This window comes from Indicator indicator, chromosome 8 (assembly GCF_027791375.1).
Source record: "Indicator indicator isolate 239-I01 chromosome 8, UM_Iind_1.1, whole genome shotgun sequence".
NCBI lineage: Eukaryota > Metazoa > Chordata > Aves > Piciformes > Indicatoridae > Indicator > Indicator indicator.
This window is the reverse complement of record NC_072017.1, coordinates 30,687,900-30,700,190: the sequence shown is the minus strand read 5'-3', so window position 1 is coordinate 30,700,190 and position 12,291 is coordinate 30,687,900. Positions and strand designations below refer to the sequence as shown.

At 45.0% G+C, this 12,291-nt stretch overlaps 1 protein-coding gene across 2 annotated transcripts in view; it reads right to left on the bottom strand.

Annotated features, from left to right (window-relative positions):
• The window catches only part of GRID2 (glutamate ionotropic receptor delta type subunit 2), a 1,038,631-nt gene that overhangs the window by 390,797 nt on the left and 635,543 nt on the right, over positions 1–12,291 (bottom strand). For both annotated transcript variants that reach the window (XM_054382934.1, XM_054382935.1), the window contains one exon: positions 11,362–11,567. In XM_054382934.1, coding sequence (XP_054238909.1) covers positions 11,362–11,567 — 206 coding nt within the window. The remainder of the gene's footprint in view (positions 1–11,361; positions 11,568–12,291) is intronic.

The following is a 12,291-nucleotide window of genomic DNA, read 5'->3' as shown; positions in this document are numbered from 1 at the left end:
GTAAACAGCAGTTGGATAGCTAAGCTATAAACTCAGCTATGCTGCAAACAGAAGCAAGGTACCACCTAACACATGCAGTTAAGGGATTCATTGGATGATATTATCCCCTCCAGAGCTAATTGTATGGACACTACAACTGTCTGGAGCCTTCCACCTCCCCCTGCTATGCATGTTATCTGTCCACACCTGTGCAAAATACACTGCTATCTGCTCTCACTGGAAACTACAGAATCTTGCCAGAGGTTTCAGATGCATTGGATCTTTAACTCCTATTTTCAGTTCTATTTGCCTCATACCTGCATATCAGGCTGTTCATAGAATCATAGAATTGTTTGGGCTGGAAAAGACCTCTGAAATCATGGAGTCCGACCATCAAGACCTCTCATTCAATCAGAAAGGACCTCCAAGATCACCCAGCCCAGCCACTTCACCCACCCCATGTCCCCAAGCACCAGCTCCAGATGGCTCTTCAACACCTCCAGGGATGGCAACTCAACCACCTCCATGGGCAGCTGTGTCAGTGCCTCACAACCCTTTCCCTGAAAAAATTGTTCCTAATGTCCAGCCTAAACCTCCCCTGGCACACCTTGAGGCCATTCCCTCCTGTTCTGTCATGAGTTACTTGTGAGGAGAGACCTATGCCTGCCTCTCTGCAACCTCCTTTCAGGTAGCTGCAGAGAGCAATGAGGTCCCCCCTCAGTCTCCTTTTCTGCAGACTAACCAGCCCCAGCTCCCTCAGCCTCTCCTCACACCTTGTTCTCCAGCCCCTCACCAGCTCAGTTCCCTTCTCTGTCCCAGCTCCAGCCCCTCCAGGTCCTGCCTGTGCTGCAGTGCCCAACACTGAGCTCAGCACTCGAGGTGCAGCCTCCCCAGCACTGAGTGCAGAGGGACAATCCCCTCCCTGCTCCTGCTGCCCACACTGGTGCTGAGCCAGGCCAGGATGCCCTTGGCCCTCTTGGTCCCCTGGGCACACTGCTGGCTCATGTTCAGCCTCCTGTCAGTCAGTGCCCCCAGGTCCTTTTCCCCACACCTCTCTCCAGCCATTCTCCCCCAAGCCTGTAGCATTCATGAGGTTGTTGTGGCCCAGGTGCAGGACCTGGCACTTGGCCTTGGTGAAGCTCACACAGATGACCTCAGCCCATGGGTCCAAGTCCCTCTGTAGAGCCTCCTTACCTTCAAGCAGATCATCACTCCCACTGAACTTCCTATCTCCTGAAACCTCACTGAAGGTGCCCTGGGTCCCCTCACCCAAGTCACTGATAAGGAAATTGGACAGGGCTGGTCCCAATCCTGAGCCCTGGGGAGCACCACCTGGGAGTGTCCTGCAGGTGGATTTAATTCCATTGACCTCTGCCCTCTGGGCCCAGCCAGTCAGTGCTGTACCCAGCAGAGCCTGTGCCCATCTGAGCCATGGGCAGACAGTTTGTTATCAGGATGCCATCAGAAATTGTGCTAAAGGCCTTATGGAAGTCCAGGTAAACAGCATCCACAGCCTGTCCCTCCTACACTAGGCAGGGCATCTTGTCTTTGACTAAACACTGAATAACTTTTTCATTAATACAAAGAACAAAATGGCTAAATGTCATTGCAACATTTCTTAAGATACACATAAATATCCAAACAGCATGGAATCACAAAATAAGCTTAAAAAAAATACCAAAAATACAGAAAAGAAACAAAGAAAAAGACACTTCCAGAAACTTTAGACACACAGAGGCTGAATGTACTTTGTGGAGGAGTTGTTGAATACTTTAGAAATTCACAGTAAAGAAGCTGTTTAATGAAGTAAGCCTGTGCTGTGTCACACTAAAACAAACCCCTGACACAGAATCCCAGGATGTTAGGGGTTGGAAGAGAGCTCCGGAGGTTGTTGAGTTCAACCCCCCTGCCAGAGCAGGACCATAGAATCCAGCACAAGTCACACAGGAACACATCCAGACAGGGCTGGAAAGTCTCCAGAGAAGGAGACTCCACAACCTCTCTGGGCAGCCTGTTCCAGTGCTCTGGGACCCTCACAGTGAAGAAGTTCCTCCTCATGGTGAGGTGGAACCTCCTGTGCTGGAGTTTCTATCCATTGCCCCTTGTCCTATCACAGGGTGCAGCTGAGCAGAGCCTGTCCCCTCCCTCTTGACACCCAGCCCTCAGATATTTATAAATATTGATCAGGTCCCCTCTCAGTCTCTCCAGACTAACCAGCCCCAGGGCTCTCAGCCTCTCCTCACCAGGCAGTGCTCCAGTCCCTTCAGCTTCCTCGTAGCCTTCCATTGGACTTTCTCCAGCAGATCTCTGTCCCTCTTTTCAACTAGGGAGCCCAGAACTGGATGCAATATTCCAGGTGAGGTCTCAGCAGGGCAGAGTAGAGGGGGAGGAGAATCTCCCTGGATCTGCTGGACACACTCCTCTGAATGCACCCCAGGACCCCATTGACCTTCTTGGCCCCCAGGGCACATTGCTGTCCCATGCAGAACTTGTTGTCTCCCAACACTCCTAGGTCCTTCTCCACAGGGCTGTCTTTCTGTCTAAGTGATCTATGTTTATCTGTGTGATCTGACCTGAAGCTGAAGCCTGGTAAAACAATTCCTGTATGAACAAAACACTGTATGAAGATAAAGTGTTGTTTTGTTTTGTTTTTGTTTTTTTTTTTTTCAAACACTGCAGTTTAAACTGATCTGTTATTTTCAACAGAGGAGTAGTAATCAAATATAATAAACCCCAAGACACTTGCCGCTAGGAGCAATATCATTTCACACAAGAAATGTCACTTTTCAATCTATTCACTGTAATCATTAGAAAAACATAGGGTGAGGGTTCAATAACATGCAGTATTTTGAAATTACATTTCCTTTTTAAGCATTCACTTTCCTCCTCCTTTTTTCCCTTGCCCACTACACAGCAAGGGCTATTCAGTACTTCTTTTCTACGCTTCATGTTATTCTCCCTGTCTGCTTTCAACATTTCATTTACAAAGATTTCTTTTATTCATGAAAGTAGTAGAGTAGCTTCTCTCCATCCAAGATAATCTTATTTTAGTGCTGCCCAACATCAGCCTGGCTTAGAGAAATAATTGTGTTTTGCAAAAAGCATTGTGGTGGGTTGAAGCTACCCCCCAACATAAGCTATCAGGTAGTGACAGGACTAGAATAAAGCTGGAAGTGGGGAGACTCAGACTGGACATGAGGAAGAAGTTCTTCCCCATGAGAGTGGTGAGAGCCTGGAATGGGTTGTCCAGGGAGGTGGTTGAGGCTCCATCCCTGGAGGTGTTTGCAGCCAGGCTGGATGAGGCTCTGGCCAGACTGATGTAGTGTGACGTGTCCCTGCCCATGGCACGGGGGTTGGAATTAGATGATCTTTGTGGTCCCTTCCAACCCTGACTGATTCTATGATTCTATGATTCTAACAAAAAATTGCCAGAGCAGCTCAGTGGAAGCAAATGAAGCTCTATTTACAAGCAAAACTACAATCTAAAATATGGACTGCAATGAATATGTACAAAACATACAATATTTACATGGATTTACAATTTATAAACAACACAAGAACCTCCCTGGACAAACCAGGGAGCTACTAATAGCTTCTCCACCCCCTGTTCCCTTCCCTACTCCCCTGTACACATGGGAAAAGAGAAGAAAGGAGAAAAGCAGAGAGAGTTGTTTGTTAACATTGAGCCACAACACAGCAATGCAGCCAAGGTCAGCAAAGCCAGCAGAAGCCAGAGCTAATATCTGCTACAGCAACGGAAGAGAAGAGAGAGGGAAAATTAGTTTACCAAACTAACTTTAATGTTAGGTATCTGCCCAATGGGATTATTTAGAGCTCATCATTGCTTTCCTTTTTGCACCCAGTAGTGATTTATTTACATTCTACCACTTTCTGTTCAAGCTCTGTGGGAAATTTTCCAGGCACAGCCTGAAACTATCAGAAGCACATTGCCATGGTTTAATGAGTGGACAGATTGCTCTAGTGCTCCAAAAGGGGCAAAAGAATAATGCTCACATATTTGGATTGGATAGGCATGGGAAAGTTAAATGGAAAAGCATCTTCTCAACTACAATGCTACAGTTCTACATAGTGGTGAGCATAACAAAGGATATAAAGCAGGGAATCACAGAATCACAGGTTGAAAAGACCTCAGAGATCATCAAGTTCAGTCTATCACCCAACACCATCTAATCAACTAACCCATGGCACTGAGTGCCTCATCCAGTCTTATTTTAAACACATCCAGGGACAGTGACTCCACCACCTCCCTGGGCAGCACATTCCAGTGGCAAATCTCTTTTTCTGGGAAGAATTTCTTCCTCACATCCAGCCCAAACCTCCCCTGGCACAGCTTGAGACTGTCCTCTCCTCCTGTCACTGGTGCCTGGGAGAAGAGCCCAACCCCCACCTGGCTACAACCTCCCTTCAGGGAGTTGTAGACAGCAATGAGGTCTGCCCTGAGCCTCCTCTTCTCCAGGCTAAACACCCCCAGCTCCCTCAGCCTCTCCTCACAGGGCTGTGCTCCAGACCCCTCCCCAGCCTTGTTGCCCTTCTCTGGACACGTTCAAGCAACTCAACATCTTTCTTGAACTGCAAATACAAAGAAATCCCCAGTCTGGCCTTAACAACCAAGCTCATTAAGCCAAAGCTTTACACAAAACTCCCTTTACACCAAGCCAACCAAAACCTCAGTGCTCTTCCTTCCCCCACCTGGGGTATACCATAAGAGGTCACCACCCTGCAACAGGACCAAGTGGAGAGATCTAGCAAGGGGCAGCAAGGTATGAACTCACAGCTATGAATGTTGCTGTTGGGGTCGTAACCTCTGTGTTGAGGGCAAAAACTGACAGCTAGAGGTGATAAGTTTTCAGCTCCAGGCCTTCCAGAGCCTGCCTCCCAAAACTCCACCCAAATCCCTGGCTGATGCCTGGGCACTTTCACCCATGGCTTACCAAATTTTCAATGCACAAAGTTTTCTACTAGTTGACATAATTCTCCTCTGTATCTAACAAACTAAATGAAGCTGACTCATCCTTCCTTTGTAGTCATGCTATCAGCTCCTGGAGTCTTTGCACAGAAGAGCATATTCATATTTCTGCACACAGCTGATAAGGTATTTTCTTTAACTAAACAGAAATAAACATTTAAGCAGAGATGTGCTGAAAGCATTTTGGTCCCTCTGAGGACACCTGGCTTACTTCCTAAAGTCTTGCTTCCCAAAGTTGCTTTATCATCTTCAGAATCTCCTTTGCAACCTGAGTTTCTGGGACTGCTTCTCCTTCTAAGCAGCCTTCTCACATTTGACTTCAGAAGTCATTGCTTTGCAAGGCAGGTTTCAGCACAAGGATGCCTTGTGTCTGTGCTTACCTCATCTTTTCCTGCTATTCTTTTGAGATGGCTTCCTGGCAAGGCTGACATAGAATCATAGAATGATGGCATCATGGAATCACAGGATCATTAGGGTTGGAAGGATAGAGATGTTCTTGGGCCAGAGAGTCCCTGCTCTTTTGCTAAAGCAGCAGGTGATTTTTTTCTACTTTTGTTTGGGTTTTTTTTTTCTACTTTTGTTTGGGTTTTTTTTCCTACTTTTGTTGGTTTCTTCTACTTTTTTCTACTTTTGTTGGGTTTTTTCTACTTGATCCTTCTTGCTCTCATGCTGACCTGGCAAGGATAACCTATTCCATTTCTCCATATGGCTGGTCATATCCTACAAATTCACCACAGATCAGAATGTATGAAAACAACCCCCAAATGATTCCCCAAAGTGAAAAGCAAGGAAGTGGCACGCAGTCCACCTCAGTCACCAACGGTGACACCAACTGGCACACAAATTTTTGTAGAATCTGGCTGGCTCTCAGATGCTTTTCAGTCAACATTTCAGTGGGAATATTTTGTTTCACTTGTAGGACCTGGATAATTATTTTAGGGTACAGGAAGATCTCACCCTACAGAAAAAAAAAAACCACTGCTCACCAGTCACTTTCCCTGGTTTTCCTATACCTGCACTCTTTAGTCCCACTGAATGTTACTATTTCAGCAGAACATTTTTCCATTCAGGACCTTCATCCCAATCTCTAAGCAATGAAGGGTAGTAGAGAATTTAGCTGGCCCCACACTCTTGCTTTCTATCAGTCCTTCAGCCCTGGGAGGTGGTTGGAGTCACCATCCCTGGAGGTGTTCAAAAAAATCTTGGAAGTGGCTTGGAGCCATGGTTTAGTTGTCAGGAGGTGTGGGGTATTAGGTAATAGGTTGGACTTGATGATCTCTGAGGTCTTTTCCAACCTGGTTGACTCTGTGTGATTCTGTCCTTTCTGCTTTCTAACCCCATCCATGAGTTCCTGAATCCAGTTCCTGTCTGCTGCTGAGTGCAGTCTGGGACTTGTGCCACAGCATCAGTGGTAAGGAAGACTAATTGCTGTCAAAGAGGTAGGGTTCAGTATTGGCTTTATATATATTTATATATAAAAAAATCACATATTATATTTAGATAGATAGATATAGATTATATAGTTGTATTTCATTTTATTGATATTGTTTTCATTAATCTAGTTTTAGTTCTCCTTACCAATTACTAAGCCTCTCTGCCTTGTACCCTTTCCTCTTTCCTTTTGGGAAGGCAGAGGGGTTACTAGGGTGCATGTCATTTGTTTATTGGTCAGCTCAGTCCTAACCCTTGACACATGCCCTGCAGGGAAAACTAAAACCTAACAAAGTGGCTTCTCATCTCCATAGCCAGCACAAGGTATTTACATCTTAGTAAATCTTGGTTTCCATTTTCTTGAGTATATAAAGTATAGATCTCACCTCCTCAAGCTGCAGAGATAGGGAAGCTGGAGAGAAAGAAGGGGACTAACATGAAAAAGCAATGCTGCTTTAAAAATAAAATAAAATAAAATAAAATAAAATAAAATAAAATAAAATAAAATAAAATTCAGAATGTTCTTAGTTAAAGATAAGAATTTCAAAGAATCAGAACAAAGGTAAATTCTACCACCAGGAATCTCCAGTTTACAGACTGCCTATTTACACAGGCCAGTGTCTGACTATTTACCCTGGAAAAGTTGTTACTTGCATAGTAATCAAGCCCACACTTACTACAGCTGTTGCAGAGTGAATGAGCTCTCTGCTCAGCTGAACAAGGAGGGCCTTCAGTCCAATCAGCCCTGTAAGCATCAAGAGCAAGCAGCAGAGACTATGTGAGGCCTGGGGAGAGAGGCTGACAGCTGAATCCAGCTAGGCAGAGAAAAGCATCTCCTGGCCAGAAAAAAGCCAAGGGCTTGTTCACGTACACAGTTGTTTCTTTTCAACTTCCCAAGTTTTACATGCTAAATCCACTAAGGAAAACTGAACTTCCAAGCTAAACTCATCATGTACAAGGCAGTCTTTGGAATACCCATGCCCACACTTGTCTTGTTTAGGAATATCCTTAACCTTTAGCAGTCCACAGGCTTTATAACTTGTTTGCCCATACAGCACAGCTGCTGATTCAACTGCAAAACAACACTTTTGAATGTTGCAAGAGACTCAATCTTGTCTCTCTTGATGTGAATCAACAAAGATAAAATCACCTTTGCTCCTTGCCCAGACAACAGCTGCCCAGGGAGGGGGTGCTGAAAAGACCCTCTGGAACGTTCAACAAAGGATAAGATTGTTGTGAACGATCTGCCTGATGGGTCAGCTCTGCCTACTGATAGCACACCTGGCGCTCCCATATGCGTTAATCGGACTAGGGTGTGGACCAGGGGGAGCTGCCATTGAAACGCACTGAGCCTTAGCAGCTCAGGCAGAGAGAAAAAGATAGAGGCAGAGAGAAAAAGAAAGGCATCGAGAAAAAGAAAGACAGAGGCATCGAGAAAGACAGGAGAAAGAAGGAGAAGATAAAAGACATCTTCACTGAAGACACCACATGCAGAGGCTCCTCAGAGAAGAACTTGGTCTTTGGGATCTCTCCTTCCCCTCCTCCAGGGAGGCCAGCACAAGCCAACAAGGATGATATCTCCTCTAAGCCAAAGCAGCAGCCTTCCTTAGACCTCCTCCAGCCTTTGGGGGCAGGTGAAAGAGGAGTCTGGTAATAAAATTCCTTTCTTGCCCTCTCCCTTTCTCCCATTTTCTCTCCCTCTCTTCCCCTTCTTCTGTTCATCCACTTTATTCTGCTCATTAAACAGCCTGGCTTTTGATATTTGGCCTCGTTTATGCCTTTAATTTCACAACACAGCAATGTTCAAACAAGAACTGAGTCTCTCTCCCTCTCTGGACCGAGGCAAACGTCCACCAACAAAGCTATCACACTAAATTTTTCCTTTCCCAGCCAGCAGGTGCTGGGGGCATGGTTGTTGTGCAGTTCATTCCCTGTCACCCACAGGAATATACAGAAGGATGATTACTGTCCTGCTTTGAGTAACTCGTCCTATTTGAGAGGCTCCTGCTGCTGCTTTTACCCATCTGATGTCACACTCCAAATAAATGCTGCTATGCTGGCAGAACCTGTAATAAGCTGCCTGAGGAGACAATCTCTTTTTGAACCTGTGGTGGGGTTGAAATTACACCCTAGGTGACTGGGAGAAGTACCCTCAAAATAAAATTGTCAGATTTAGCTCAGGTTGAGATGGAAACAAATGAAGCTCTATTTACAAGCAAACTAAAATCCAGAAATATTAAATATAATGAACAGGTACAAACTGTACAATAGATGCACAATAGAGAGGTATTGGCAATTTATAAACAGCACAGAAACTCCTCAGACCCTCCTGGATGGATCCAGGGGGACTGTTCACCTCTTCCCCCACTCCCTCCCTCCTTCCTGTTACCTCACACAGAAGTCTAAACAGTGATCCCCTGGCAAGGCCATGGGAGAGAGAGAATTTGCAAGCAGAAGCAACAGAAGAAGCAAAAAAAGAACTGTTTCTGCTTCTGCTCCATATCCCCATTAGCAATCCAATGAATTCTATAGACCTTCACATTATTTTCCCTTTGCATTCAGTGGTAATTTATTTTACTTTCAGGTTTTGCAGTCAGGGACTAGGCTAAAGTTCCCCCTTCAAACTGTAACAGAACCCCACTCACCAAAGAAGAAAATAACCTTTTCTGATAGACTTACAGTGTCCAGGCAAGGAAAAACAGTGGGAATTTTTTGATGCTGGGGCCTTTTTTATGTTTATTTTTAGCCTTTTAATTTTTTTTTCCCAGGAGAGAGGGGGACTGTGGGTTTGACTTAGTTGGTTCTTTGTTAGTTATTGGGGTTTTGAGTAGTAAGAACTCTAAAAGGAGCTGTTTACTTTCCTGACAGCATGGTAACTTCAACAAATGGCAATCATTTCCTTCCTATTGTGGTGGGTTGAAACTCTGCTGAAGTGTCTAAAGAGAAATGATGAAAAAAATTTTTTTTTTTTTTTTTTTAGTTATTAAAAAGAATGCTTCTCTTGAGGAACAGAAAAGGACTTTTGTTTGACTGAGTTAGTATAGTTAGAGCCCTGAAACTTGTTGCTTTCAGGTTAAAACGTGAAGTGTACCTTACCAGGTCACTTACTGAGAAATGAAATATTATGAAATTAGTGCAGAACAATCTAAAACATGCCCATGAACTGTTTACATCTTATAAAGCACTGCAGACATTTGGTAGAGCAGCAAACCCTGACATTACTCAGAATTAGCAAGCTTCACTGTGTAATGAGGAGAGCCAAATGTCTAGCCAAAAAAAAAAAAAAGAAGAAAAATCAAACAAGCTAAAAAAACCCTCTTCAGACTAATGTTTCTAGAGGGCATTCACTTCAGACTACATCTACAGAGTTAGATTCTTAGATTCTAAGCTTCAATTTCTGAAGACACACAATAGGAAACTGTATATATATATATATAAAAATAAATAAAAATGCAATTTACAAATAGATCCAATGAGAAATTATTGCAGAGAGAAAGAGTGTTTCCATGCAGCACAAAATAAATATGTTTTTATCCATTGGTTGATGGCTGGAAGAGCAGACAGCTATGTAAAACCCTTATATTTGAAACAGCACAGCACTGTGTTTGAATCACAGAATCACAGAATGTTAGGGGCTGGAAAGGACCTCAAAAGCTCATCCAGTCCAAGCCCCCTGCCAGAGCAGGAGCACCTAGAGCAGATCACACAGGAACACAGCCAGGTTTTGAATATCTCCAGAGAGGGAGACTCCACAACCCCCCTGGGCAGCCTCTTCCAGTCTTCTGTCACCCTCACAGGGAAAAAAAATTTCCCTCCTGTTTCCATGGAACTTCCTATGCCTCATCTTCCCCCACTGCCCCTTGTGCTGGCATTGGGCATCACCCAGCAGAGCCTGGCTCCAGCCTCTGGGCACTCCCCCTGCACATCTTTAGCAACAGCAATGAGGTCACCTCTCAGGCTCCTCCTCTGCAAGCTCCAGAGCCCTCAGCTCCCTCAGGCTCTCCTCATAAGGAAGATGTTCCACTGCCTTCAGCATCTTTGTGGCTCTGTGCTGGACTCTTTCAGGAGGTCCTTCTTGAACTGAGGGGCCACTTGAACTATGCCACTGATTAAACAAAATTACACAAATCACAGTCAAATGCAATACACAAGTCTTCTGTCTCTATATCCTGAGCAGCTGTTTGAAAATTCTGTCTACATTGCTTGCAATTTATGTTCAAATGCATAGGCACAGCTTTAGCCTATCATAAATTCTTCATTCAGATCCAATCTTTCATAAATTCCATTACTTTAGTACTACTCAGTGGTACATAACAGATCATTACTGAGTATTATTTTATATAAAAACATTAAATTCCAACGAAGAACTCCATTTTCTTTGTTTTATTGTCCCCAGTTCAAGAGGGACAGGGATCTACTCAAGAGAGTCCAAGGGAGGGCTCCAAGGATGCTGAAGGGACTGGAGCACTGACTGGTGAGGAGAGGCTGAGAGCCCTGGGGCTGGTGAGTGTGGAGAGGAGAAGACTGAGAGGGGATTTAATAAATGTTTATAAATATCTGAGGGCTGGGGGTCAAGAGGGAGGGGACAGGCTCTGCTCAGTTGCACCCTGTGATAGGACAAGGGCCAGTGGATATAAACTACAACACAGGAGGTTCCACCTCAACATGAGGAGGAACTTCTTCACTGTGAGGGTCATGGAACACTGGAACAGTGTGAGGGGAGTCTCCTTCTCTGGAGACTTTCAAGACCCATCTGGATGCATTCCTGTGTGAGCTGTGCTGGATTCTCTGGTCCTGCTCTGGCAGACGGGGTTGGACTCGATGACCTCCAGAGGACCCTTCCAACCCTTAACACCCTGTGAACCTGTGATTGTGCTTCTAGTAAATTAAATAAACATCATCTTTTGATAAACAGCTGCAGTCCTGGTGGACAACAGAAGAATTTAGGAGTGACAAAGACATACCTCAGTTATGAAGGACTTGGCTGTGGAGGGGTTCATGATGAGGATGGCTCGTCTCAGGGTGTCCCGGTAGCGGTTCAGCTCTTCGATTCGCATGGTGGCAAAGAGCCCGGTGATCATTTTGTTGATGTTGTTTTCTACTTTCTGCAGTGCCACGTCCATTCCCTGCTGAGACACTTTGTCCAGAAACTCCTGTATTCCACGGATATCTAGGAATAGCAAAAGCCAAACAAGATGTTAACTGATAAATGAAAAACAAAAAACAAACAACAACGAATGGATTCATCTGGTAAAGCGTTTTGTCCAGTGTCAGGCAGAGCCCTATGGGCTTTCCCTTCATCTTCATTGGAGCTCTTCCTCAGCTGTGCTCATTTCTTCAAGTACCAAAACAGGAGAAAGAATGGCCATGCATCAGCTACTGCTGAAAAACCCCACTGGAAAACAAATCTACAAATATTTCTTAACTTGCTCAGTCAGTTATCACACTTGTTCCTTATGTTTCTTAAAGGATTGTGGGGGTTTGGCCCTGGCTAGGGCCTAAATCCCCACCAAAGCTCCTCTATCTCTCCCCCTTAGATGAACAGGGAAAAGGGGAAAATGTAACAAGAACCAGAAATAAGATAGAAGCAATTTAATAGTGATGCTAAGCAAAGCAATAGACACATGGAAGTGGAAGCAGAGAGAGATGTTGGTCTCTGCTGCCCAGCAGCAAGACGCTGCTCAGTTCCTCCTCTGGAGGAGAGAGACCATGGATGGATCCCCCCCAAACTTCCTTCTTTCACTTCATTCTTACATCTGAGCTGAGGTCATCTGGCATGGAACACCCCTTTGGCCAGTCTGGGTCAACTGGCTCAGCTGTGTCCCCTCCCAAGATCCTGCCCACCCCTCAGTGTACTCTTGGGGTGGTGAAATGTTGGCAGAACACAGCCTGGG